Source organism: Callorhinchus milii, unplaced genomic scaffold (genome assembly GCF_018977255.1).
Source record: "Callorhinchus milii isolate IMCB2004 unplaced genomic scaffold, IMCB_Cmil_1.0 Scaffold13, whole genome shotgun sequence".
Lineage (NCBI taxonomy): Eukaryota > Metazoa > Chordata > Chondrichthyes > Chimaeriformes > Callorhinchidae > Callorhinchus > Callorhinchus milii.
The window spans coordinates 15,071,789-15,099,083 of NW_024704754.1; the positions used below are offsets into that span (position 1 = coordinate 15,071,789).

Consider the following 27,295-nt stretch of genomic DNA (forward strand, 5'->3'; position numbering starts at 1 on the left):
AAACACCAGGACACACTCACCCTCTTCCCTTGTAACACAAACTGCTGGGAAAGATTGTATCTCTGCACATCACCTTCCCAGGTTCTCACTGACTGTTTGTTCACTTCATGATGTCACATCAGGTGGAGACTATCGGTGATGCATATATGGTGGTGGCAGGGGCACCTGAGAAAACTAAATATCACGCTCATAATATCTGTGACATGGCGCTTGACATGGTCCGGTCCATCGACCACTTAAAGGATCCATCCACAGGCAACAATATTCAGATCCGTGTTGGTGAGTGTGTCAGACACATATATTTGATCAGTGTCATATAGTTCTTTTTGTGAATGTTTCACATGGTATTTTAGTGAGTATTTTGAACCGATTTTATCTTTTTTGTGTGTATCTGTATATGTTTCTCACTTTAACTATATCACTGTGTATCGCTTTCTCTATGTGTGTGTGTTTTAATCAACCGGGTATCTGACATATGCTTAAGAGTCTTCAAACCAAACTACTGAGAGTTTCACATATGTCTGTCTGCATGACTGACTGTCTGTTAAGGTGTGCCCATTCTCTCCCCAGAAAGATGCATTCTGCTTATCTCAGCCTGGAGAGAATTACAATAATCATTGCATTTGGTATAGCATCAGATCACATCATCAAGATGTCTCAAAGCACTTCACAGGATTTACAGTAAAGTGTAATGACTGTACTTTGTAGACAAATTCAGCAGCCAATTTGAGCACAGCAATGTCAAACAAACAGCCATGAACTAAATGATCAATTTTCATCTGGGGATTGTTGTCCAGGACAAACTTCCTTCCCTTTTCAAATAGTGCCACAGGCATATGGGACATTGGTTTAATGTCTCATCCAAAGATAAACACATCTGACAATACAGTTCACCCCTAGCACTGCACTGAAGTGTCAGCCTAGTTTGTAAAAAATAGACTCAGGTTGGGAAGAGCCAAGGTTTGGGAATTCCAGAATGTGCCTTTTGCTGGAGTTTAACCAGCTTACCATTGTCAACACTGGTGTGTTTTGGCCAACAATCCCCCAGATAAAATTGGTTCTTCACATAATAACTGTCTATGAGACATTGCTATGCACAAATTGGCTGCTTGGTTCATTTACAAATGCACAATCACTACAACTTGCAGTAAAATCCTGTGAAGCACTTTGAGACTTCCACCCATCTGGAAAGACACTAAATAAAATGTAAGGATTCTTTATTATTTTATTACAAACTCTTGCTACTTGCTTAGCTGGGATCACACTATCAAGTAGAGCTTAGGCTTGCAAGGTTAATAGATGCCAAGTGGGAATTCAAAGCCCCAGTGACTGATCTTCTCCTCCAAGTTCCACTGTTGAGCCAGGCTGGCTGGTCCATCATCAAGAATGCTGTGGACCTGCCTAGGTCAGGAACTGATCTACCAAGACTGCCACAGTGTACTGACTCAATTCTGATCTTCCATTGCCAGTATGCTACCATGGAACTAACTAAACCCCAAAGAGACCTTGTTTATCCTCTTCCCCAAAGAAGATTGTTACTACTTGGTCATCAGACATCTGACAAGCTCAGGTTTGAGCCTCACTAGGTTGTAGCAGGAACTCCTCACCAGCTGTGTGGTAAGCAGCACAACTCAGCATTAAATGTGTGAGTGTTGCACTCAGGATTCCTGGAAGAATCTACACTAGCAATATCATCTGAAAACAGAAGCACAATTCTATCAGAAATGCCTGAAACAGTTACTCCAAATTCATCCCTTTTATTGCCATCCAGCACATCATTGGTGAATAGGATGGGAGACAGTGGACAACCTTGCTTTACTCTTATTTAAAGACAGATACTGTTTTTCTTTCTGTTTATGTGTCTCTCTCTTGCTCGAGTTCATTCTCTCTCTCCCTCTCCTTCTCCCTCTCTTTCTCTCTCTCTCTGTCTATATCTCTTTCTATGTGTATATCGTAGCAGGTATGGGGTTGTCATGGAAGAAGCAATCAACGCCAGTAATAGTTGATGAACAAACAAGTAGAATATATTAGGCGAATGCCAACAAATCAGGTAAACCATGAGTAGAGTGTACTAATATTTTTATATCAATACCTTAATCTCTTCTGAATCAACCCAAAGTACATCTATATGTTTTCCTTTTCCAAGTGAGTCTGAATTACCCCAATGGTAGGGTGTTGTTTCAGGTTACTGGAGGACACCACAATCCTTGGGGTCTGATTGATCTCCAACCTTTAAGACGATAAGATGTAGGAGCAGGAGTAGGCCATTCGGCTCCTTGAACCTGCCCCGCCATTTAATAAGATCTTGGCTGATCTTGTAGCCTAATTCCATTTACCCGTCCTATCCCCATATCCCTTAATCCCTCTATCCTTTAGAAATCTATCAATCTCAGTCTTGAATGTGTTCAAGGGCTGAGCATCCACAGCATTCTGGGGTAGAGAATTCCACAAAGTCACTACCCTTTGAGTGAAGAAATGTTTCCTCAACTCAGTTCGAAAAGGCTGACCCTTAATCTTGAGACGATAACCCCTAGTTTTAGATTCTCCAACCAGGGGAAACAGTGTCACGGCATCTACCCTGTCAAGGCCCTTAAGAATCTTATAGGTTTCTATAAAATCACCGCTAATTCTTCTATATTCTAGAGAATATAGGCCAAGTTTACTCAACCTATCCCCATAGGTCAACCCCCTCATCCCAGGAACCAACCTAGTGACTCTACGCTGCACCCCCTCTAAGGCGAGTATGTCCTTTCTTAAATAAGGAGACCAAAACTGCACACAGTATTCTAGGTACGGTCTCACCAAGGCCTTATACAACTGCAGCAAGACTTCCCTACTCTTGCACTCTAACCCTTTTGCAATGAACGCCAACATGGCATTAGCCTTCCTAGTTCCTTGTTGTACCTGCATAGTAACTTTTTGTGACTGATGTACAAGGGCACCCAAATCCCTCTGAACACTACCTTGTCTCTCCCCCTCTAGAAAATAATCTGCTTTTCTATTTTTACTACCAAGGTGAATAATTTCACACTTCCCCACGTTATGCTCCATCTGCCACCTTCTTGCCCACTCACCTCGCCTGGCTATTTTTCTTTGCATTCTTCTTGTGTCATCCTCACAGCTTACTTTCCCACCTAGCTTCATATCGTCTGCAAATTTCAATATGTTAAGTTCTATTTTCTCATCTAAATCATTGATATAGACTGTAAATAATTGACGCCCAAGCACTGATCCTTGTGGCACTCCACTAGTCACATCCTGCCAATCTGAGAAGGACCCGTTTATCCCTACTCTCTGTTGTCTTCCTGTTAGCTACTCTCCAATTTATGCTCATATATTACCTTTAATTCCATGGGCTCTAATCTTATGCAACAGCCTTTTTTATGTGACACTTTGTCGAATGCCTTCTAGAAATCCAAATACACCACATCTACTGGTTCCCCCTATCCAACCTGCATGTTATATCCTCAAAATGCTCTAAAAGATTTGTTAAACATGATTTCCGCTTTGAAAAAGCCATGTTGACTCTGCCTAATCATGTTATGCTATGATTTTCTAAGTAGTCATGTTATGATTTTCTAAGATTTTCTTTTTCCTTCTGGCAATGCCAACCCTTCCTCGGGTTGCTGTATTTCTCCCTACGTGTGTGTTCATGCAGTGCAGAGAGCTGTGATGGCATTAGTTTTGGCTCTGGAACTCCATTCCCCAGTGCCTTCGCCGCTTCCTCCCTTTCCTCCTTCAAGGCCGGTCTCAAGACCTTTCTCTTTGACCGTGCCTTCAGCTCCCCTCTCGACTCTCTACCCCCTCCTCGCTCCCTCCCTTCCCTCCCCTCACCCTGACCATTTCCCCCCTGCTCGGGTCCTGACCCAACTGTCCAGCGCCTTGGGACGTCCTCCCAACGTGAAAGGCGCTCTATAAATGAAATCTTGTTGTTGTTGTTGTTTTCCAAGGGTTCTACACTGTTCCTAGTTCCCTGACTCACTTGCTATCTCTCTGTGAATATGTCTCTGTAGCTTTCTCTAAATATCCATCTGTGTCTTTCCTGATTCTTTCAATATGCTAATCTTTATTTATTCCTTATACGCAGTGAGGGAGCTGATTTATTCAGTAGTATAAATGACACAGATGGAGTTGGCACTGTCATCAAGTTTTATTCTTCATTGCTTTAGGAGTGCACTCAGGAATGGTAGTGGCTGGCGTGGTGGGACACCGGATGCCACGATATGGGCTGTATGGAGACACTGTTCACACAGCTTCAGCCATGGAGAGTAATGGCAAGGTAGGGATGGAAAGGTGGGGACAGCAAAGCAGAGACGTGGCAACAGATTTGTGCAGCACTGATAGACTTTATCAAGGTGCCAATCAACACTGGTCAGGTTTCAGTGGACTGGAAGCTATATAAAAAAAATCCTTATTTCATATGATGGCTTTGGATTCAGGAGGATGTCCCAAAGCACTTCACAGGATATACTGGAAAGTGGAGCAGCTGTGTATTTTGTGGGTGGCAGCCAATTTGCACACAGCAATGTCTCACAAGCAGCCATGAAGTAAATAATCCATTTTATTTGGGTGATGGTTGGCCAGGATACCCGGAGAAACTCCTTTCACTTTTCATGGCCCCTCACTTTCACGGCCTCCTGCATGTCCCTTGTGTCCTCCATTCCACCATCGGTGGCCACACTTTTAGCCGCTACTCCCAGAAATTGTGGGGAACACTCTTCCACCTTGAGTCTTCAGATCACATCTGAAGACCTTTCTCTTTCAACCATGCCTACGATCAACACCGCCCTCCCCACAGCTTTGCATCGTGCTCCGCCACTATCAGGCGCTCTGGGCCGCTACCCTACGTGAGTGGCGCTATATAAATGCACATTATTGTTATTGTCCTTGGAGCTGAGAAGGTTAAGGGGAGATTTACAGCACCAATTTGCATTTATATAGCGCCCTTCGCGCGTGGTAGAATTTGTCAGTGGCGGAGTCTGACACCCAACCAGTGGGAGAGGGAGCGGGGAGGTGACCATTAAGCATAATCAAAAAGGAAGGTCTTCAGGTGGGATTTGAAAGTGGGAAGGGAGGCAGAGGGGTTGAGGGAGAGAGTTGCAGAGTTTTGGGGCCTAGTGGCTGAAGGGACAGCTGCTGATGGTGGAGCGGAGGGGACGAGGGACAAACAGAAGCCACTCAGAGAAAGCTGAGTGGATGCTGCGGGTGGTGGAGTGGGGGTTAAGCAGATTGAACAGGTTGAAGAGTTCAGAACACAGGAGAGAAGACGTTGACAGGTGCCAAAGAGTATGGCTTCCGTCTTGCCAACATTCAGCTGCAGGAAATTTGCACTCTCCAGGCCTTGATGTCCATCAAATAAGCTGACTGGACATCAGTAGACTGTGAGTCGCAGCTGGAGGAGGAGAAGTAGATTTGGATGTCATCCGCATACATGTGGAAGTTGACCTCATGTTTGTGGATGACATTGCCGAGAGGGAGCATGTAGATAAGGAAAAGAAGAGGGTCAAGAATGGAGCCTTGGGTTACCCCACATGTGACTGGGCAGGGGCAGGAGGAAAAACCATTTGCCGAGATGTATTGTTGGCGGTTTGTTAAGTAGGACTCGAACCGTGGGTATGCGGTCCACCTAATAAGAGAAGTTCAAGCTTATGAGGGTTTTGATGGAGTAAATGAGGAGAAACTATTTCCTCTGGCAGGTTTGTTGGTAACCAGAGGACACAGATTTAAGATAATTGGCAAAGGAACCAGAGGGGAGACGAGGAGACAATTTTTTACCCAGCAAATAAAGTTTAATGAAACAAAATGTGAGGCAATTTGTTTCGGTAGAAAAAATGAGGGAAGGAAGTATATAGTGAATGGCAGTATCTTGCAAGGAACTTAGCAGCAAAGGGATTTGGGAGTTCGGGTATATAAGTTATTAAAAGTGACATTCAAGTGTCAGATACTGTAGGAAAGCTAATAGCATGTTGAGTTTTATCAACATGAGTGTAGAGTAAAAAAGCAAAACAATAATGCTGTTTGTATAAATCGTTGGATTCGACCGCACCTCGGGTTGCCAAAAGGCTGTTTTTTTAACTGAATGAACACTTTCATTTAATAAACAGAAGGCCAGTTTAAATGTAGAATGATACAGGTGCCAAAGGTGATTGAAGCTGAGTGGTGTCGTTTGTGATCATTTTGCGTTCACCGACTGTACTGCTGTCTGCCACACTTCCAGATAATAATAATCTTTGCATTTGATATAGCGCCTTATCATGTCTTCGAGCATCTCAAAGTGCTTCACAGAATATACTGTAAAGTGAACTACCTGAACAGCAGTGTGACATTTGACACTTTCCAGTTATGTGGACAATCCTCGTATTTACAATTGCCATCCATTGCGATGGTTACCATGTAATTGTGCAGTTACATGTAGTTACTGTAGTTGCTCTATAGAATGCAGCCTTAATTGCAAGCCAACTATCTATATGTCCACTTATGATGTAATGTGGAGCTTCAGTGTCGGGAAATATGAGCCTGAGGTGACAATGGGGTGAATGATGATGTGGAAGAAAGAGGACTTGGTCAAGAGGCAGATATATGGATGGGAAGAGCTGGGGGAGTCAAACCAAAATACAAGTGAGCAGCTGGGGAGGTTGTTGCAATCAACAGAAGAAATTGAGGCTCATCTGGAACTTGATGTCTGACAGGAGAGGAACTTGGTAAATCTTAGTGCATATTTTCTCTCATGGTAACAGGTTTCTGCAGACACCCAGCTGAGCAAACTTTGATATTATAGATGCAGTAAACACTGGAAACAATTTAGTTCCTTCACAGCTTGCTTTGATTTCAGAGACTACCTTCCAAACAACAGTGTATTTTGAATGTCTGATGGTCTTTTCCTTTTATTTTAAAAGTCAGTAGGAGATTGGACAATTTTTAAATTGTCATATATGTAATACTACTCAGTGTTATGTTACTGTTGTGCGTGTTTGTTGTGTTACTGTGATGTCGTGTTATGGGCTGTATTGTGTAGTTCAGCAGCTTGATTGATCCTGTTACTTCCTCTCAGGAGATGCACATTCAGCTGAGTGGTGCCACATATGAGCATCTTCAAGGCAGTCAGTTCATCTTCGAGCGAAGAGGCTCAATCACTATCAAGGTACAAGAGACATGGTACTAAACAGACTGTGTGTGTATGTGTGTGTATGTGACACTGTGGTGTACACTCTGTATGTGTGTATAGGTGTGCACCAACATAATCAACTTCTCCACTATAATAATAATAATAATCCTTGCATTTGATATAGCGCTTTTCACGTCGGGAGGACGTCCCAAAGCGCTTCACAGAACACACTGTAAAGTGAATTGACTGTATATTTGTGGGCGAACACGGCAGCCAATTGCGCACAGCAATGTCCCACAAACAGTAACTGGCAGAGTACTAGCCATTCAAATCCGCCATCATGATCACCCTTCTCAAGAAATCCTCATTTGACTTCTCAATGCTCTCCAGCTACCACTCCATCTCCAACCTGCCCTTTCTCTCCAAATCATTGCCTCCCCTTCACTCCAACTTCTTCCATCACTCCCTCCCTCCTTGAGCTGCTTCAATCCGGTTTCAGCCCCCACCTATGGCAAGTGTCAAAATTGCCAATGACATTCACTCTAACTGCGACCAGATCTCTCTTTGCTTCCTTGTTTCTCCTTGACCTCTTCCCTTCAGTGTGGTGGTGGGGTGTGAGGTGTGGTGTTGTCTGTGTGTGTGTGTGGTATGTGTGTGTGGCGGGGGGGGCTGAATTTGCCTTTTGCAGCTCCAAATCTGTGACCTCTTGCAAGTAATATGTGGGTTTACTTTTTCATTCCCATTTAAAGTGTGGTACGGCTCGATAGTGAGGTCCCCTCTGTTTCTTTCTCAATTTCTCTCCTACGCATTTTGTACATTTCCTCTCTCTTGTGTCTCTCTAAACCTGTCCATATATCTCTCTTTATATGCAGGGAAATGTTGATATTGAGACGTACTGGCTGAAGGGGAAAAGGGACAAGGATGGGAATGCTCAGGCAACATGTCTACAGTTTGACACTCAAACAAACAGCAAAACAGGACCGGCTCCAACATCACCCAACCAGGACACGCCATTGGTAAATTTTGCACAGCATTTCTACTCACAACATCTATGTACAGTGGAATCCATTTCTGTCAGACCCACAAGGGCAGGGAGTTTTGTAACCAAAGTTCTTGTAATAATAATCCTTGTATTTGATATAGCGCCTTTTTGATATAGCAGGTTTTTTTTCTTTCCCCTCTTTTCCTGCCTGTCTCCTCTGCTGAACGCCATTGCCGTTTCCATTGGAAGGGAACGGGACCAGGTAGAGACTTCTCCGTCAGGTGTTAAATCACCTCGGAGCCACCATTAATTAGTCTCCTCCGTTTTCGCCGGATGCAGTTACTGTCCCCCTACCCGAGAGCACTTGCGAACGGATTCAATAGTCAACCATGATGTGACTCCTCCCATCTCCCTCCTGGAGTCTCTTGTGGCTGAATGAAGCCGCTTGAGACACAGAAGGCTGAGTGAGCACATTCAGCGGTGACCAATTGTTGAACGAATTCACCGGCATATTTACAACAGGTAAGAATATAAATGAATCGGGGCCGTTTGTTTCATCCGATTTAACCGCCATCCAGTTAAAGCAGATTCCACTGCATTAGCTTAGTCATAGTGTCATTTTTTAGTCTCTCCAGGGATGTATATGTTTACAGTGTGTGCCGACATATACTGCATCCAAAGTATGCTGCCATATACTTCACACACAGTGTCCGGGCACAGTACAGTATGTGCCAATGTACACTGCTTACAGAGTATGCAGGCATATGTTGTGTACAAGATATGTTATCATACACCAAGTGTGCCAGCTCAGACTACAAACAGACTGTGCTGGCGTATGCTAAGCGCAGAGTGTGATCGGATATTTTGTGTGCCAGCATGCACCGTGTGTAAAACATGGCCATGAAAACTACATACAGACTGTGTGCTGATGCATACAGAGTGGGCATAGCATCCTAAGTACATCAACATATCTTGTATGCAAAGCAAGTCGACATTCCAGCATATTCTGCACGTAGATTAGAGATTCTGAATACTGCATACTGGAGTATATTGCTAGAGTGTGTGCCCTGCCAGCATATACCGTTAGCAAAGCATACCTGACTCTATTGGTAGGAGTCTCTCCTCTGAGTCAGAAGATTGTCAAGCCCATGTCCTAACTTTGAATTCATAGTCAGACTAAACGTCAACAAGACAGAAGCCAAACTCTTTGGCTCTTGTCAATCTCTTCTGACCTGCTGCTCTGACCTCCTCATTTTTTCCGGCTTATCCCTCATTGAACCAATGCGCAACCTAGGCATTGGGTGCAACCCACAGCTGTCCTTCATACCCCAGATGTGGTCCCTGACTAGAACTGCCTTCCTCCACCTCCACCACATTGCCCGTTTCCGACTATTACCTATCCCAGATGCAACTGAAACACTCGTCCATGAATTCGTCATCTCTCGACTGGACTATACAAATGCCCTCCTCGACAGTCTCCCCAGCTTCACTTTCCATAAAATCCAGCTAATCCAAAAGTCTGCTGTTCGCACACTCACATGCACTGAACTCCACACCCCCATCACACCAGTTCTAGCCGGACTCCACTGGCTTCTATCACTGAACAGATTTGTTTCAAGAACCTCACACTTTAAATCCCTTCATGCCCTGGCACCTTCTTAAATCTCCATTCTGCTTCCACCCCAACCTGCTGCCACCGCTTGACTGGCTCCGGCCTCCTGCTTGTCCCTTGTGTCCAGATATCAAGTCCTGGATGAGAGCCAACTTTCTACAGTCGAACATCAGCAAGACCGAGGCCCTCCTGATTGGCTCGTGCCAGTGCCTCCGAACCTCAGGCACTCACAGCATCAGCATCCACAGATGCACACTCCACCTCACTGAGCCAGTCAGCAACCTTGTTCGATCCTCAACTGTGCCATGACCTGCTCTGCCTTCCCCCAGCTCCGCAACATTGCCCAACTCTGCCACTGCTTCAACCCTCAGGCCACCAAAACCATCATACATGCCTTCATTACAACCATAAGAACACAGGAACAGGAGTAGGCCATTCAGCCCTTCAAGCCTGTTCTGCCATTTAATTAGATCATAGCTGCTCTGTACCTCAACTAATCCTTTCAATTCCAATTTCCCACTTTCTCCCCATTTTCCTTAATACTTGACCTACCAAAAATGTATCAACTTCACTCTTGAAGGTTTGGATGGGTCCAGCATCCATGGCCTTTTGGGGGAGAGAGTTGCAGATTTCCACTACCCTTTGGGTGAAAAACTGCCTTCTAATTCCACTCCTAAGTGGCCCAGCTCTAATTTTAAGATTATGCCCTCTTGTTTGGATTCCCCTACCAGCCGTCCCAGCTCTTCCCTCCACAAGCTGTAGATCATCCAGAACTCTGCAGCTCATGTCCTCTCCCGTATCAGGCTCTGTCACCCCATCACACCCACCATTGCCCGGCTCCACTGGCTCCCCATCCTTCAGAGGATCGAGGTTAAAATCCATGTCCTCACCTTCAAGGTCCTCCATGACCTTGCCCCCTCCTACCTCTCCAACCTGCTAATCCACTTATCAACCTGTCCACTCCCTCCTCTCCGGCCTGCTCCGTGTTGCCCGGCCTGTCTCACTATCATCAGTCGGGCCTGGGCCCCACCCTCTGGAATTCCATCCCACATTCTCTTTGCCTCACTCCCTCTCTTGCCTCCTTCAAGGTCAACCCCTTCCCCACCCCTCCGTTTGGGTCCTAATCCCTGAAGATTTAGCGGCTTGGGACGTCCTCCTGACGTGAAAGGCGCTTTATAAATGTAATTTTGTATTCTATTATATTGTACGTCCACGTTCAGTGGTTGCGCTTTCAGCTATTATGCCCCGAAACTCTGGAACATTCTTCTTCTGTCCCTCTGCCTTGCCCCCTCCTTCCCCATTTTCAGATCCAGTCTGAAGACCTTCCTCTTCAACCTATGCTGCCCCCACTACCCCCCAGGAGAATAGCTGCAGTTGTGTTTAATAATCACTGTGCAGTTTATGCTTGGGATGTAACTCCATGGCTCTGCTGTAACCTCAGATAAAACCATCTGATCTACAAGTGAAGGAAGAACAAGTGAAACCTCCATCTTCCAATCAAAGTAAAATGAACACATCAGTGAATTCACTGGTGGAATCGATTGAGGACGGCAGCGTTGAGGATGAGTCATTATCAAAGGTGAGGACGTATCCTTTATTATTACCACAAATGTTTAAAGCTGAAAAAGATCTTTTTTTTTGATCAGCCGGGTATGTCTGACATATGCGGGAATCCATCATCATGATAAATGGTATCTAAATCAAACTGAGATTTCCATTCATCCCTGTTTGTGGGACACTGCCGTGCACATTTGTCTGCCACGTTTTGCCCCAAAAATATACAGTTAATTCACTTTAACCCTCGAGGGACACATTCTGCTTACCTAATTCAGGAAAATATAAGGCGTAGATTGGCAAGAGCCAAAGCTTGGGGACCCAGAGTGTATGTTGGGGTGCTGTTGGAGTCTAACTAGCTAAAACAGCGTAGCTTGTCATTGATACCAATGTCTGGCAAGCTTTCCCGATACTTGTCCAGCTAGGACCAGCTACCCGTTAGGGTTTTGGCTTGCGGGGTGAACAGGAACTGACCGAGATGATTCCCTTTCCCCAGTGACTGATCTGCCCCTCCAAGTCCTGCTGATGAGCCAGGCTGGCTGTGCTGTCATCAGCAGTTCCCTGGGTTACTGTGGATCTGCCTGGCTCAGGAACTGGACTACCGAGACCACCCCCAGATGGCTGGCTCGATTCCGTCGCTAACACATCACCTTGGAGCCAGTTCAGCACCAAGGAAACCCTGCTCAATAATAGAATGTAACAAAATTAATTTCCCTTAAAATCAGAAGATTTTAACAAATATACTAACCTACGTATACTTCCTCTTCGACCATGCCTATGGTCAGCTATGGCGGGATGGGTGTTCTGGAGGGATGAGATTGGGTCGTTCATCCAGACCGATCTTATCCTAACATGTTGTACCGTTTCTTTCATCTCTCACTCTCCTTTCATTTCACCCACAAAATATACAGTCAATTGACTTTACAATGTATTCTGTGAAGTGCTTTGAGATGTCTCGAAGACGTGATAAGATTCTCTACCAAATGCAAGGATTATTATTAGAATTATTGATCATCTCTTTAAAAAAAACTTTAAAAAGTTTACATTTTCCAATATTTCCTCACTTTCGATTTGTCCACTTTCTTCTTTATTCACATTTTGAATTATTTGAAGCATTTTCATTTTAATTATGCCTATGGAAGTCCAATCAAGGTTTATTTCTGCCCGCATCATTTTATTTTATACAATTTGTTTTGGTTCTTTCAGCTCTATCTCTACTCTGCTTAATATTCCCTTTGTTATATACAGTTAGTTTTCCTTTCCCGGTTTCATATTATCTTTCCCCAGTTCTCCCAGACTCAGATATTCTTTCTAAGACACAACACTTGCTTATGCTCCTCAGTCTAGTTTGCATGCCTTGAATCCCCCACCCCTTCCCATTTTCATGCACATTACCTATTCTTTTTCCTCTTGTATTCAGTCACTATGATGAACTCTTCTTCCCTCTCACATGAGACCCGATTCTGTATCCAAGCTCTCCACCTATGCATTGGGCCTTAATCCCGCATGTACCATGCTGCTTCTTGGATAACTGTTTGACCTTGTGTATTCCTTTATTTCTATACCTGTGACATCTCTTTTCTCTCTATCCCATTTGCTTCTCTGCCCCTTTATATTCATAGAAACATAGAAACAGGTCTAGCCTATTCAGCCCCTCAAGCCTGTTCTGTCATTTTATAAGATAATGGCAGATCTGTACCTCAAGTCCAGTTACCCGGCCTTGGCCCATATTCCTTAACAAATATCTATCTCTATCTTGAAAATGTGAATGGATCCAGCATCCACAGCCTTTTGGGGGAGAGAGTTGCTGATTTCCACTACCCTTTGGATGAAAAACTGCCTCCTAATTCCACTCCTAAATGGCCTAGTTCTAATTTTAAGATTATGCCCTCATGTTTGGATTCCCCTACCAGATGAATATATCTAGATCTGTATTTTCTTGCATAATGACCATATCTATTGCAAATATAGCATTCCTTTCCTTCCACTGGGCATCACCTGAAAGCATTCTTCTGTTTGTTTTTGCCTTTGTTCGACTCCATACTCATCATCTGAATTATTCCAACTCCAACGTTGAGCCAGTTTATCTACTTCCATATCTTTTTCACCATCTTTCTTTATCTCCTGCTTGTGAATTCTTGACATTCCTAAAGTAATTATTTATATTTCCTTCTCCAAATTCAATGTTTCATGTTTCAACAAATTACTGCACACCTTGTTTCAAATTCCTGTGCCGGGGGTGAGGTGCTGTCCGAGGCAGGAAATGTGACTGAGGTAGAGGAAAATGGTCCTGGTTAGTGCTCGGATGTAAGGTAGGAAGAGGATTATAGGATTATTTAGGAAGGACAGCTTGGAATCAAACTTAACGCCTACATTATGTACAGGTTTACTAAGTTTTAGATACAGGCAGGGAAGGTTGAGGAGGTCAGAGCCATAGGAGAGAAGACATTGACATGAGCCAATGAATTTGGCTTTTACCTTGTCAACATGGAAGTTGCAGGAAGTTCACCTTCATCCAGACCTCAATATCTGACAAACAAGCCGACAGAACACCAGTGGACCTGGAGTCACAGCTGGAGTAGGAGAAGGAGATTTTGGCATCATACATGTGGAAGCTGACCTTGTGTCTGTGGTTGACATCGCTGAGAGGAAGCATGTAAATAAGGGGCCAGGGATGGAGCCAGTAGATGGATGAGGGAGAAGAGACCATGGAGCAGGATGGCGCGATCGACTATGTTGAATGCAGTGGAGAGATCTAGGAGGACGTGGAAGCAGAGGGAGCCCAGGTCACAGAGAGAGGATGTCATTTGTAACTTTAACGAGCATTGTCTCTTTGCTGTGGACACCAGTGGAAAAGTAGACAAATGGTGGAAGCTTGCTGAACACTGGCAAGCTTTACAGTTTTAACTGCTTGAACTATAGTACTGCCTCATTGTACACTCTGGCGTCTCAAGCCTTGGCTCTCTGTGGAATTAGGTAATGGTGCATTTAATTCCACACATAGGGAAATTTCCAAACATATTGATATGTGGATGTTCCTAAATATGATAAGTTTCCACGTGTGGCCACCCAACTGACCAAAAAGAATACCTCTAACACTATCCCTCATTGTTGTTGCTCTCATTTGCACTGCTGCCGATGCCTGGGGCCTGCTCATGTTTTCTTATATACAACCAGAATTGTACACAATGATCCCCAGTGTTAGAGCAAGGAGCTGGAAGCAACATTTGGTTAACACCCCTGGGTTTCTTTCAGCAACTATTAGCCATTCTTATTTCCTATATGCAGTAAGTGGCATTTATCTGTATTGGACCTTGTTTGCCAGTGGTAAGCATAGGTGTGTACCCAAACAAGCTCTTTTTATAAGACCGTAGCTGCTGAAGATCTAAAGATGCCTCCCTACCTGAGGAACAAGAGTGGACTGAGAATAAATCATAAGGGTGAAAGAGGGTGTAATAATAATCAGGTGGAGGGAGGGTGGAGGTGTGTGTGTTGTAGTAGGAAGAGGAGATGGGGAGGAAGTGAATGTGATAGGGGTAAGAAAGAGGTAGGGAAGGGGAGTAAGCTAATGACCCTGACATTCTCTCTTCCTCTAGTATGTAACAATTGTGTTTTTGTTCCACAGATCCAGTGTAAGGAGTCATTCTTGGAGAGTGTGCTGAAGGATATCACCTATCCATTGGACTCCTCGCACCTACCAGGCACCTGCACACAACTTGCAACCGCCTCGCAATCAGGTCCTGTCATGAGCCAGCTCTGCCTCCTGTTCTAGCTCTTCCTCCACAGCCAAAGAATCATAGAAATATAAACATAGGTCATTTGCCCTCTTTTTTCATGTCAGTGTTTCTTTCTCAGAAGACAACATCTACCCTCCTCTCAAATCCCTGCTCTATACCCTCTAGCCTCCGTGAGCCTTGCTCTCTATCTGCTTGCCTCTGTTTACCTAGCAGTAAGTAGGAACTCAGTTGTTAGTTGATCGGCAATCGCTTTTCCAGGGGTAATAATTCCTTATAATAATAATAAGTCGGTCACTTCAACCCACGACGGTATGTGGCACATTGCTGTGCGCAATTGGCTGCCGAATTTCGCCCATAGTATATTTTGTGAAGCGCTTTGATATGTCTTGAAGACGTTATAAGGCGCTAGATCAAAAGCAAGGATTATTATTATCATTTTTGCATGCTCTAAATCAGCTCCTCTCTAAAATCCTGCCGACCCTCTAGAAGTTCTTTCAAATCTCTGCATTTACATCCTTAGTAAATCTTGAATTCACTTCCTCTTGACCTTGCCCCCTCCCTTGCCTCCTTCAAGACCCATCTCAAGACCCTCCTCTTCAACTGTGCTTTTGATCTCCCTGCGTTCCACCCCCTCCTGCCAATCCCAAACCCCAGCTCGGGTCCAAAACACTGACTGTCCAGTGCCTTGGGATGTCCTCCCGACATGAAAGTTGCTATAGAAATTTAATTTTGTTGTTGTTGTTGAATCCCACACCAATGGAAAACATATTTCATGATTAATTCTCTGAAATCCTTTCATTGTCTTAAGCACATTTATCATATCATACCCACCAGAGGAAAGCTTTTTTNAAGCTTCAAATCATTGAACCAAGTATTCTGTGTGTTTAGCACAGTGCTGGTCAAGATAGTCACTTTAGTCTATTTTATCTCCTTCCAGAATGACCATCTTCCCATTATAACATTCTTAAATTAGTCCAATCTCCTGGCCTCAATCACCTCCAGCCCTCTTACCAGTAGCCCCACATTGCCTTTTTATTGCTTACCTTGCAACTTAATATCTATGTTTAGATGAATATTCTGACTGATATGAATTTTCTGTGTTATATATATATTACTATAAGAAAGTAATAAATGCTAGACGAACAAATGATCAAGGTCCATCTAGTTTGCCTTTCACCTTCCTGGCAAGCACCTGTGTCCTGAATTACCTATTTACTATACCCTAAAATGTTATTTTCTAAAAGAAAACTATGTAATCTGTGTTTAAAGCAATCAATACTTCCTGCTTCAGCTGTCTCCCTGGAGAGCCTGTTCCCCAGGTTTACTATTCGCTCACTGACATAGTGTTTCCGTAGATTTGTTCTGAATTTACCTCCTTTCAATCGCAACGCTGGTTTTACTATTCAGCGTTTAGCACACTGCTGGATTCCAGACATGTTAAATATTTACTTCACCCACTGTGCGTGGAGGTTGAAGGGGTGCAGAAAGTGGCCACTTGTTATTCCGTAATATGATCAGAGATTCCTGGTTTCTTCAGGAAGCGGGAGCCTTGACCACTGCCCAGATTGTGCCTTTTGCAGTGTGTGCATTATGGATTCTGCATTTTCAATCTTGTGTACCACGTTTAAACATTAAAAAAAACTTTAAAATGTTAATGGATGAGCCTGTTACTTTACAAGTTATCAATGATAGAAACCACACTTACAATTAGCACTTAGGACCTGGCTTCTGCACTGAACTGTATGCTTGTTCCAGTCTGTCTCGTGTTATAATATTCAAATAGACTCATGTTGGAATGCCAACCCTCAAGAACCTGTGATGGAGATCTGTTCTGACCAGTCCTCGGTGGCTTGTGGGTCTGGCTCTCAAAGTGGCCACGTCTGATAATCCCGTGACCGACCCGAGTAAGTACTGTTAGTGGGGACAGATTGTAGCATTTCCCTTGATAAGGATGATTAAGGCAATTGTCAACAAGCTAATGGCCAAGGTTACAACTGTGCATAGAGGCCTTGACTAATTCTTTATGGACCACCAGTAATGGTGCTTTGTTGTTGCTTTGTTGCAAACATGTCTCTGATCTGATGGATAGGTGTTATTTTGAATGTGCTAACGAGGGCAAAAAGCTTTGACCAGTATAATTTTATGAAAGTCGGTACCTAGAAAGTCTGGTTAAAGAAGATATTGGAAGGTTTTGCGACTTTAGGTGTTAAAGCAATTCTGGAAGGTTTGATTGGACTGCAAGGAATCATGTTTGGGTCTCATTGTTGATAAGTGGTAGATTGCTTACACACTCGCGGGACATCATGACAAGTGCCCCTAAATCCAGTATTATAATAATCCTTGCCTCTGAGTAGCCCCTTTTCACCCTGTCCAAATGCCTCAAAGCACTTTACAGGATTTTACTGTTCAGTGTAATTTTGGCTGTATTTTGTAGGTGAACATGGAAGCCATTTACATATAGCAATTTCCCACAATTAACCATGACCTGAAAATAACCAATTTATCTGGAGGGTTTGTGCCAGGACTGCAGGGGAACACTTTCTATTTTTAAAAAGTGCCGTGGGATCTTTAACCTGACTTGAATAGGCAGATGGGACCTCAGTTTAACAGCTTATCTACAGTACTCCTCCAGGAGTTTATTGGAGTGTCAGCAAAACTAAGTTCAGAGTTCCGATATGTGGGAGTTGAACCCACAACCTCCTGGCTCAAAACCAAGTGTGACCACTTGAGCCAGGCTGACATCTCTGTTATGCATGTACTACTTGAGGGTCACTTGAGGGTATTGATCGGAAGACACAGGGGTATCTGTCCCGATTGTTGATTCATATCATATGGTACTTGGTCCCAATGCAGGTGAATTCCTGCATCCAAACAGTATTGAGCTGTAAGCAGCTGGTACATGACCTTGAATCTCTCCAACATCAAAGTGGTTGGCATGATGCATTATCACTATAGATCTATGGGTTTTGAGGTCCACCAAATGCTTGATGAGAAAACAGACTCAAGATGATAATTGCTAGAAGGTCAAGAAACCAGATTCTTGAAGAAAACATCCAGGATTTGGTATTCACTTTGATTGATATGTGGAGAATAAGCAGCTGATGATGAAACTCCAGACTTCCAATTGAAGGAACCATTGCTCATTCGGTAGGGATGTGTGTCCAAGCCATGTGCGTGTGTGCTCACGTATGTGTGTGTGTGTGTGTGTGACCTTCCAAAAGAGGGGTGCATTCCATTCTAGATAAAAGTTACGAGAGTAGGTGGCAAACATAAAAATCCACTCACTCTCCCCTCTCAGTTACTTTCTTATGTCTTTCATACACACTCTCATCTCTCTCACTTTCATATTTGCTCTCCTTACATTCACTTGCATCATTGATACTCACTCTCCCTTCTTTCACACACACATCCGAACATCATTCATACTCATCATGAATGGGTTCTGCGGCTGGATCAATAGAATTGATTAAGATCGCTTTTCTGGGGGTAATAATAGCTTCAAAAAAAAATTGGTTACTCAATCCACAACTGTATGTGGGACACTGCTGTGCACAATTGGCGGCTGCATTTCACCCACAAAATATACAGTCAATTCACTTAACAGTATATTCTGCGAAGTGCTTTGAGACATCTCGAAGACTTGATAAGGTGCTATATCAGATGCAAAGAATATTATTATTATCATTAACTGAGCACTAAAAAAGGATTTAAGGGTTATGGGAAGAGAACTGGGAAATGAGATTTAAAAACACACTGACAGATTTGCAGCTTCTCTGAAGTATTAACTATGATTTTCAAGAGTCCAAGTGAATAATTAAAGGATGAAGAGGTGAATGCCAACTCGAGCAAGCACCTGCTCTCTCTCCCCCTCGCCTCTGATGTTTTCCAGAAATTGTTGAGCACAATCTGATTGCTCAGGCTCACGAAATAGGCTCAAAACAACACTTTTCCCAATCTTGCAATTTACCAAGAGCATAACTGGAAAGCGAACAGACTAAAAAGTAACTGATCCATTGCAACTATCTGTACATCATTGTTTTATTATCAAATCCCTTACAAACAATATGCAACATAATTCAAAGAGAGCAATTCTAGACTAGAGAAAAAGCAATAACAAAGAGCAGCTTCCATCTTATAGAATTTGTGGTATTGAACATGATGATGGTTGTGAGGAGGAGGATGAGCCCAGTCAGAGGAATGATCTTGGTTTTGTACAGCAAGAGCCTTTTTCAGACTTTCTCCTTCACAGAGTCACTTAAAAAAATTATATTATCTGTAAGAGGAAAAAAAATAACAGTCACATTCAAAGTACTAAATTGAATTGGCATACTTCTCATTTCAAACAAACTTTTTCCTGTACGCCCAAATCTTTTGATGTCTCCTCCCAAATTCCCGTCACTCATCTCGATTGCCCAGCAGGATAAATCGCTTAACTGCTGTCCCGCAAGGGTATAGCACTTAACCTGCCCAATGTTTCCCAATCCCTGACTGTCCAGCAGCTTGGGATGTCCTCCTGATGTGAAAGGTGCTATACGAATGTAATTTTGTATTTGTTTTTTTGTGATTAATTCACGACTGTGCTGACAGTTGATCGTAGAAGCGCAAACAGCAGAGGCTTCATCAATCGTGGAATAAGAAGGGAACACTTTTTCCAGCAGGCGTGCTACCCTGCACCCAGTCACCCCATCTTCATTGGAAATGTGTATGGATGTCAGGCGAGGATGGGATTAGGTGAGACCACCACATGTCACACTTGTATGGAGTTGTAAGTGACGTCAACGTTTCATCCATCAGCGCTGAGAACTCACCCGCCACCACAGTGGTTGCCTGACGCCGCACATTGTTCTTGTCTGTGTACTCGCCATAATCTATCTTTCCTTCCAAGTAAATCCGGGCCCTGAGAACGAGAGAGACGTGAAAAAGAACTCAGAGCCTCTCTCGAAAAGGACAACTTGAGAATTCCAGACCTCATCCGTAATTATCTAAAGCTAATTCAAGCTAATGAGGACGGACCAGGCCGGGGCGAGAGAAGATGGGGACTAGGCTGGTTGAGGGCAAGGCCGGAGCAGAAGAGAGGGAGGGGAAGGGAGAGAAAGAGGGGTCGGGAAGTGGAGGAAAGAGCGGGGTCAGCGGGGGGAGTGAGGCGAAAGGCGAGACTCAGCTGCGAAGCTGTGGGGAAATGAATAGCGAGACTCTGCTACAAATGGGGGCAAAAAAGGTTGAGACCTCACTAAGGGGGGAGGGGTAATGGCGTGATATTCACAGCACAGGAAGCTTTAACTTGGCTCATCTTATCTGTGCTGGTAATCCTTTCAGTCCTATTTTCCTTTATTCTCCCTTGCTGCAAGGGGAAGAGCAAGACTGCCCACTCTGAGGGGATGAAAAGTGGGGTTGAGAAAGAGGGGCAGAACTTCACAGTGCAGAAAAAGGTCATATGGCCCATCGTATCTGTGCTCACAATCCTTTCAGTCTCATGTACTCGGATTTTCCCCTGCTGTGAGGGGAAGGGGGAAGATCCCACAGAAAGGGAAGCGGATTAAGGGCAAGAAGAGGTGCATGACCCCACCAACGGGAAGGCAATCCTGCTGCACTGAGAGGGATCCCCATGCGGGGGGTGTGGGGAAATAGGAAAAGGGGTGAGAAGGTGGTCAAGAACACGGTGCAATGAGGCAAGGGGCAAGGCCCTTCCGCACGGAAGGTAGGAAGAGGTTCGATGTTATAGCATGCTGACTCAAGAGTCAAAAGTGCTTGCTACCACCTGAGCCAGGCTGACAATTGAGAGTGTGCGCCTGGACCGAATTACCTGTTGTGTTTATCACTGCACGTACCCTTTTTTCACATACTGATACGCTAAATCTCTCAAACCGGGTCTGAAAATGGAAATTCGATGCCAAGTGGTCTTCTGGTTGATATCACCTGCAAGAAACACAAGGCGATGATACCACACTCCACCAGCAGTCGTCAGTAGTCACTCTCACTGCATTGTTTTCAGCAACTTATCTTTCCCAGAACAAAAAAGCAATTGTGGCCCCCAGACTTACCTCCATTCTCCAAATCCTACCGTTTCAAAGTTAATGAAAGTTTTGGTCTTTCAAGAACCCAATTCAAGAACAAGTGATGTTAAACCTGTACAAGACATCTTTAGATTGCAGGTAGAGGATTGCATCATTTTGGGCAGCTCTTTATATAAAAACAGTCACAGCCTTGGAGAGATGCAGACAGTGGAGATTCTCTGGTAACTACAGTGGACCCATAAACTACACTACCATACTATAATAATCCTTGCATATGCATTTGATACAACACCTTACCACAACATCGAGATGAGTATACTGTCAGCAAACACATCAGCCTAATTTGCCCCCAGTTAAGTGCCACAAAGCCATAAAGTGAATGACATTTTATCTGGGGGATTGCTGGCCAGGATACGGTGAGGAACAAACTCCAGCATCAATTTAAACTACACGATTCCAAGTCCTGATGTGGATCTTGAACCCACAATTTCTGACCAGTGTCAGCCTAGCTCAGTGTTACCACCGAACCAGACTATCACACCTTCCTTACCATCAGCGCTGTGCAGACATTGACAATAATAACATCGCTGCGCCACAACCTTAAACTTTCAATCAAACTTGCAGCACTTATAATAATCCTTACATTTGATACAGCACCTTGTCACGTCTTCAAGACGTCTCAAAGTGCTTCACTGAGTATACTGTAAAGTAAATTGACTGTATATTTTGTGGGCGAAATGCGGCAGCCAATTGCGCACAGCAGTGTCCCACAAACAGTCGTGGAATGAGTGACTAAATTCTTTTTTTTTGGAAGGGATTATTATCCCCAGAAAAGCGATCCACCAATTGACTAACAACCGAGTTCCTACTTACTGCTAGGTAAACGCTTGAGACGATTATTGTAGTCCATGTGAATAAGAGACCAGAAATGTCGGTACCTTTGTAATCGGCTTAGGGATTTAAGAGTCATTACACAATCAGACTCGTTGCAAGACCAGTAGCTGTATTCACGCCAAAGCTGCCCAATAGCTGCTACATATCTTGCTGCAGTGTGTGGGGAGCCAGCAGTGTTTTCAATTTAGCGATTTTGTCGCTGGACGTAGCACTTATTAGGTCTGCGTGGGATTTTTTAAATTGTGGTAATCTTACCAGACAGATTAGGTTCCCATATATCAGACACCAGCTGACAAAAAATAACACAGGACTTTGGCAATATACGGTCATGATGAGAGAGGTGGTGAGCAAGTGAAGGCAGCGAGACTGATACCAGGCGTATTACAAATCCTGTACAGATGGGTTAAAACACTGACTTAACAGAGCTCAGAGGCAATAATGACCATTTTCATAGACGCTCTTACCCGAGACAAACGTATCACTGTCACCTGACCGCCACATTTCATTGGTTGCTAACGAGAAGATAGTCACGGGATTCTTTCCATCGACCTGCCTCATCACTGGGTCTTGCCCCACTCGACCCAGCAGCTGCACTCGGTTCAACGCTGGTGAAGGTGAAAGAAGCGATCACATTCAGATATTGTGTCAGAACCAGCAGTAAATTACACTAGCGTTGATTCACTGTACAGTTTGCTGTAGTTCAGCGCCTTGGGACGTCCTCCCGACGTGAAAGGCGCTCAATAAATGAATGTTGTCGTTGTTGTAATACTGCTCACTAGAAACATCTCGCAGTGTAAAAGTGTAAAGTTAAGGGACAATGCAGCTCTACGGTGGGGGGGGGGATGGAAGAGAATAAACAATACAGCTGGGGATTTGGAGGGTGAAAGACAACAGTGTAGGATGGGAGCAAAGTCAACAGAGGCAAAGGGGAAAACACCAGTGCAGTTAGCGTAATGACACGGCACATAGAGTCAGACACTCTCCTGGGGAAATCTGAAATGCTGGTTAGAAAATGTCATGAAAATGTCATTTCCCCGAGCAGTCTAGTCACACATTATCCTGAGGAACCCCGAACAATAAAGCCAGACCTTATCCTGATGAAACTGAGCAGTAGTCAGACACTAAAGATTCAGTTAAATCAAACTTTGTCCGGAGAAAACCGCGAGCACTAAAATCACACCCTGTTGTGAGGAAACTCCGAAGGGCACGCAGACTGACCCTGTCCTTCAATACCCCCAAGCAATACGGTCAGATACTGCACTGATGAAACCTTTACTAACAGCACAGTCAGAATCTGTCCTGAACTGTACAAGCAAAAGCCCTGTCCGGAGAGGTTTACGGTCAGCCCGTTCCTGAGGAAACTCCAAGCAGTACATACAACAACAACAACAACAACAAGATTCCATTTATAAAGCGCCTTTCACATCAGGAGGACGTCCCAAGGCGCTGTAGACTGTACAGCACATAGACATAGACTGTACAGCACAGAACAACCATTTGGCCCAAATAGTCACACCAGTGTTTAATGCAGTGTGAGTCTCCACCCACTCCTTACTCCCATCCATACCCTTCTATTCCCTTCTCCCTCATTTATATATCTAGCTTCCTGTTAAATGCATCTATACTATTGTCTCAACCACCAGTTCACACATCGAATCCCACATTCGCGCTACTCTGAGTGAAGTATTTCCTCCTAATTGTAGTATTGCAGTCTCTTGTGACTCCTGTTATCAAGCTCCAAACATGAATCTCTTTATTCCAACATTTGTACGCAGTTGCTTCCAACTTGTGCATTGTGAGGAGGTTGGTATTTCCTGCCAATTGTATATTTAAATTTTCTATCATATCCTACTGCCTCACCTCCCACTATATTTACGAAAACTGTTTTCTGCTGAGTTTCCATTTTTAAGGTTATGGCTGTAAGATATATTTGAAATGCTCTTTTCAATATGTGCTGATTCTTTTTCATCGACTAACTTTGAGCAGCATTGAGCTGCATTAAGTAATATTCATGGCTCATATTCATAAACTTCCATTCCTTATCGTATACACCATACGCCTCAGTTCTATGTGAAGCTTCCCCCTTAACCATTTTAAATTACTTGCATTATTTCTTTTACTCCTAAATGTCTTTCTTTACTCACTATTGTCTTGAAATCGTTGGCGTATTCAAGGTTGTCACTCCCTGAGATTATAATTCCTCAAGGAAATAAAGTACGTCACACCGTGGATAGATTCCAAGATGTTCAAATTCATTCGCACTCCATGGAATCAGAGCTCCTCACCATTAGCACGGTAAACTTCACTAGGATGTGCAGTAACTGACTGCTGCCTGTGACGTACTGTAATGCAGATATGGTACAATCAGACCCTGTCCTAAGGAACTCCCTAGCAGCAATAAGCTCTTGTCTGATTAAATTCCAAGCAATAGTCAGACCCTGTTCTGACAAAACTCTTTAGCAATATTCAGGCCTTGACCGATGGAGTCCCCAATAAATAGGCAAACCCTGTCCTGAGGAACTCTGAGCAGTAGTCACACCTCTTGTGGATATAGGTTGACAAAGAGTATTTACAGTATTTTGACAGTAACAGATTACTTACATCTCTCAAGTATGAGGGAGGAGGCATCAGTGGTTTCATGCCTGGCAAGCTTCTGTATTACCTGAAGATATATAGGCACACATTATGACTGGTATAGAACAACAGCTAAAAATGACAGAACCAACTGCAAACGCGAAAAACAAAAATACAAAAAAAGTGACTTACATTAACAATGGATCTTCGGAACATTTTCCTTGGATTTGATGGCTACTGAGAAACATTTAAGAGGAAGCATATTTGAAGTCAAGCACTAGAAAGGCATCATCATTTTCCACACACAGCCCTACACCACAGCTTCATCAATTTATTGCTTGGGAGTGTAAATGCCTACACTCCATCCCCCATCCTCACTTTTAGACCAGTAAGTGAGGGAATAAACCATAACAGGTCCAAATCTTTCAAGACAGTCAGTAGGGCAGGGTGTGGTACACAATATATCTATATATAGCAATACAGTTACAGTATATTGTATCCAGTTTATGTTAAAGTGATTGAAACATTGGTTAGGCTATGGTTGAAATAAGTGTCTTCAGTTTTGGGCCTTCGCTTTTGCCAACAGAAGAGCAAGGCCGGCAACAAGAACCATTCAGTGGGAAGTGGAGACTGAATGTTTCCCCATTCTTGGCACAGATGTGCCGAAGTGCTGGAAAACCTGCTGTAGGTTTTGTTTAGGTGGCGAAAGGAAGCAAAGCTGGTGATGTGGATTTGTCCAAAAGATTCATACTCAATAATGTAATTACTGTGTGAACAAAGAGATGGGGCACGAGGTTAACCACGAAGAGGAAAAGAAGTCAGAATAGGAAAGTGGTGATTGGAGTGGTCTATTCAAGGATTTAAAGGCATTTGCTTTACAGCCACGATAATCAACCATTGCCTTCCGAATGCCAGGGGACCTGCTGTGATGGGTGAAAACGTTTCTTGGAAACAAAAGCGACCGTCCAGGATTTGTGGATCTACAACAACAACAACAAGATTGCATTTATAGAGCGCCTTTCACGTCGGGAGGACGTCCCAAGGCGCTGGACAGTTGGGTCGGGGCCCGAGCAGGGGAGAAGTGGTCAGGGTGAGGGGAGGGAAGGGAGGGAGCGAGGAGGGGGTAGAGTCAAGAAGTCAGCTGAAGGCACGGTCGAAGAGACATCTAGAAAAAGTGTCGGGTGGAGCCAGGAGTTTAAGGAGCTGGACTTTTGTTTGGTCCGCCGGGTGTCTGACACATGCATCAGTATTTAAACCAAACCGGGAATTCCAAGCGCTTCACCTACGCATGGAAATCCCAGAGATGTTGACTGGAACAGAATATGCTCTCTCTCCCTGGAGGGAGGCATCCTGTTTACCTAATTCCAGAAAGTATTAGGCACAGGTTGGCAAGAGCCAAGGACACAGATTACAATTTGTGGCCTCTACAGCGGTAACCTTTGGATTACCAGCAGCGCCACAAAACGGCTGAGCCGGTTTAGCTGGTTCAGACTCCAGGAGTTACCCCAACGCGCACTCTGAGGTCCACACGCCTGTTGCCAACCTGCGGCTAATACACTCCGTAATCGGGGAGACAGGAGAGAATCTGTCCAGGGAGAGAGAGCGAGAGAGAGAGAGAGAGAGAGCGCAGCCGTGTGTCGGTCGGATGCCTGGAAATCCCAGTTTGGTTCGGAGACTTGAAGCCTCGGTGATGAGATTGTGTCAAATCTCCCCCCAAAAATAAAGCTTCCGGACCCCCGTGACCCGGAGGATTAGATTACACTGAGCAGCACATGGGACAGGATCACAGCAGGAAAAATAGAAGCTGAGAGGAGGGGGAGCAGGAGGGGGGGCAGGAGGGGGGGGGGGGAGGGGGGGAGGCAGGATGGGGAGGGGGGGCAGGAGGGGGAGGGGGGGCAGGAGGGGGGGGCAGGAGGGGGAGGGGGGGCAGGAGGGGGGGGCAGGAGGGGGAGGGGGGGCAGGAGGGGGGGGGGGGGGGGCAGGAGGGGGGGCAGGAGGGGGGGGAGACCGTGAAGCACGTGGTACATTGTACAGAAGTCCACAAAAGAGGGAAGTTTCCTAAATGGATGGTCGGCGATTGTTTAATATTTCACAACAGTTTATAATCCAATCCCTCCCCTCCCCCCGCGCTCCCCCGCGCTCCCCTCTCTCTCTCTCTCTCTTCACTCTCTCTCTCTCTCTTCACTCTCTCTCTCTCTCCCCTCACTCCGCCCTCTCTCTTCACTCTGTCCCCCCCTCACGGCCCCTCACGGCCCCTCCGCTCTCTCTCTCTCTCTCGGTCTCGAGTTTTTATTTATTTGTATTTCGCTGATTCTCACCTTTTTTTCACCCAACTTCCGGTCCTCTATTTCAGGTCCGTCCCCGTGTCCGCGCCCCCGGAACACCAACCCCGGCAGCGAGGTTCCCCCCCGGGAGTGACGTCACTGCTGCTGCCTCAAGAGCAGGGGGTGGGGGGGTATGAGGGGGGGTGGGGGGGGGGGGGGGGTATGAGGGGGGGGGGGGTATGAGGGGGGTGTAGGGGGCGGTGTGGGGGGTGGGGGTGGGTATGAGGGGGGGATGGGGGGTATGAGGGGGCGGTGGGGGGGTATGAGGGGGTGTGGGGGGTATGAGGGGGGGTGGGGGGTGGGGGGGTATGAAGGGGGGGTGGGGGGGTATGAGGGGGGGGGGGTATGAAGGGGGGTGGGGGGGGTGGGGGGTATGAGGGGGGTGGGGGGTATGAGGGGGGGGTGGGGGGTATGAGGGGGGGGGGTGGGGGGGTATGAGGGGGGTGGGGGGGGGTATGAAGGGGGGTGGGGGGTATGAGGGGGGTGTGGGGGGTATGAG

General features: G+C 45.0%; 2 protein-coding genes across 3 annotated transcripts; one reads left to right on the forward strand and one right to left on the reverse strand.

Moving 5' to 3' along the window:
* Window positions 1-110: 110 nt before the first annotated feature.
* LOC121850054 (soluble guanylate cyclase 88E-like) lies at window positions 111-15,223 on the forward strand. The gene is made up of 6 exons (XM_042340084.1): window positions 111-279; window positions 4,170-4,279; window positions 7,052-7,141; window positions 7,978-8,121; window positions 11,141-11,278; window positions 14,879-15,223. Exons 1-6 carry the CDS (start codon window positions 111-113, stop codon window positions 15,023-15,025), a joined length of 798 nt encoding a protein of 265 aa, XP_042196018.1. The 3' UTR covers window positions 15,026-15,223.
* Window positions 15,224-19,012: 3,789 nt separating this feature from the next.
* Window positions 19,013-26,864, reverse strand: ssbp1 (single-stranded DNA binding protein 1). 2 transcript variants are annotated; one of them, XM_042339828.1, is made up of 7 exons: window positions 26,791-26,864; window positions 24,665-24,706; window positions 24,500-24,560; window positions 22,363-22,503; window positions 20,819-20,906; window positions 19,799-19,887; window positions 19,013-19,263 (listed from the first exon to the last, which is right to left on the reverse strand). In XM_042339828.1, exons 2-7 carry the CDS (start codon window positions 24,686-24,688, stop codon window positions 19,220-19,222), a joined length of 447 nt encoding a protein of 148 aa, XP_042195762.1. In that variant the 5' UTR covers window positions 24,689-24,706; window positions 26,791-26,864; the 3' UTR covers window positions 19,013-19,219.
* Between the last annotated feature and the right edge of the window lie 431 nt (window positions 26,865-27,295).

Bases quoted from the DNA above. Each gene is read 5' to 3' on its own strand.
- LOC121850054 (XM_042340084.1), top strand. From the start codon at position 111: ATGTCACATCAGGTGGAGACTATCGGTGATGCATATATGGTGGTGGCA. The intron at 7,142-7,977 runs GTACAAGAGACA...CTTTATATGCAG, and splicing joins GAGGCTCAATCACTATCAAG to GGAAATGTTGATATTGAGAC. The intron at 11,279-14,878 runs GTGAGGACGTAT...TTTGTTCCACAG, and splicing joins AGGATGAGTCATTATCAAAG to ATCCAGTGTAAGGAGTCATT.
- ssbp1 (XM_042339828.1), bottom strand. From the start codon at position 24,688: ATGTTCCGAAGATCCATTGTTAAT. The intron at 20,907-22,362 runs GTAAGAGCGTCT...TGTTTCTTGCAG, and splicing joins CAGTGATACGTTTGTCTCGG to GTGATATCAACCAGAAGACC. The intron at 19,264-19,798 runs GTGAGTTCTCAG...TTCCTCTTACAG, and splicing joins GGCAACCACTGTGGTGGCGG to ATAATATAATTTTTTTAAGT.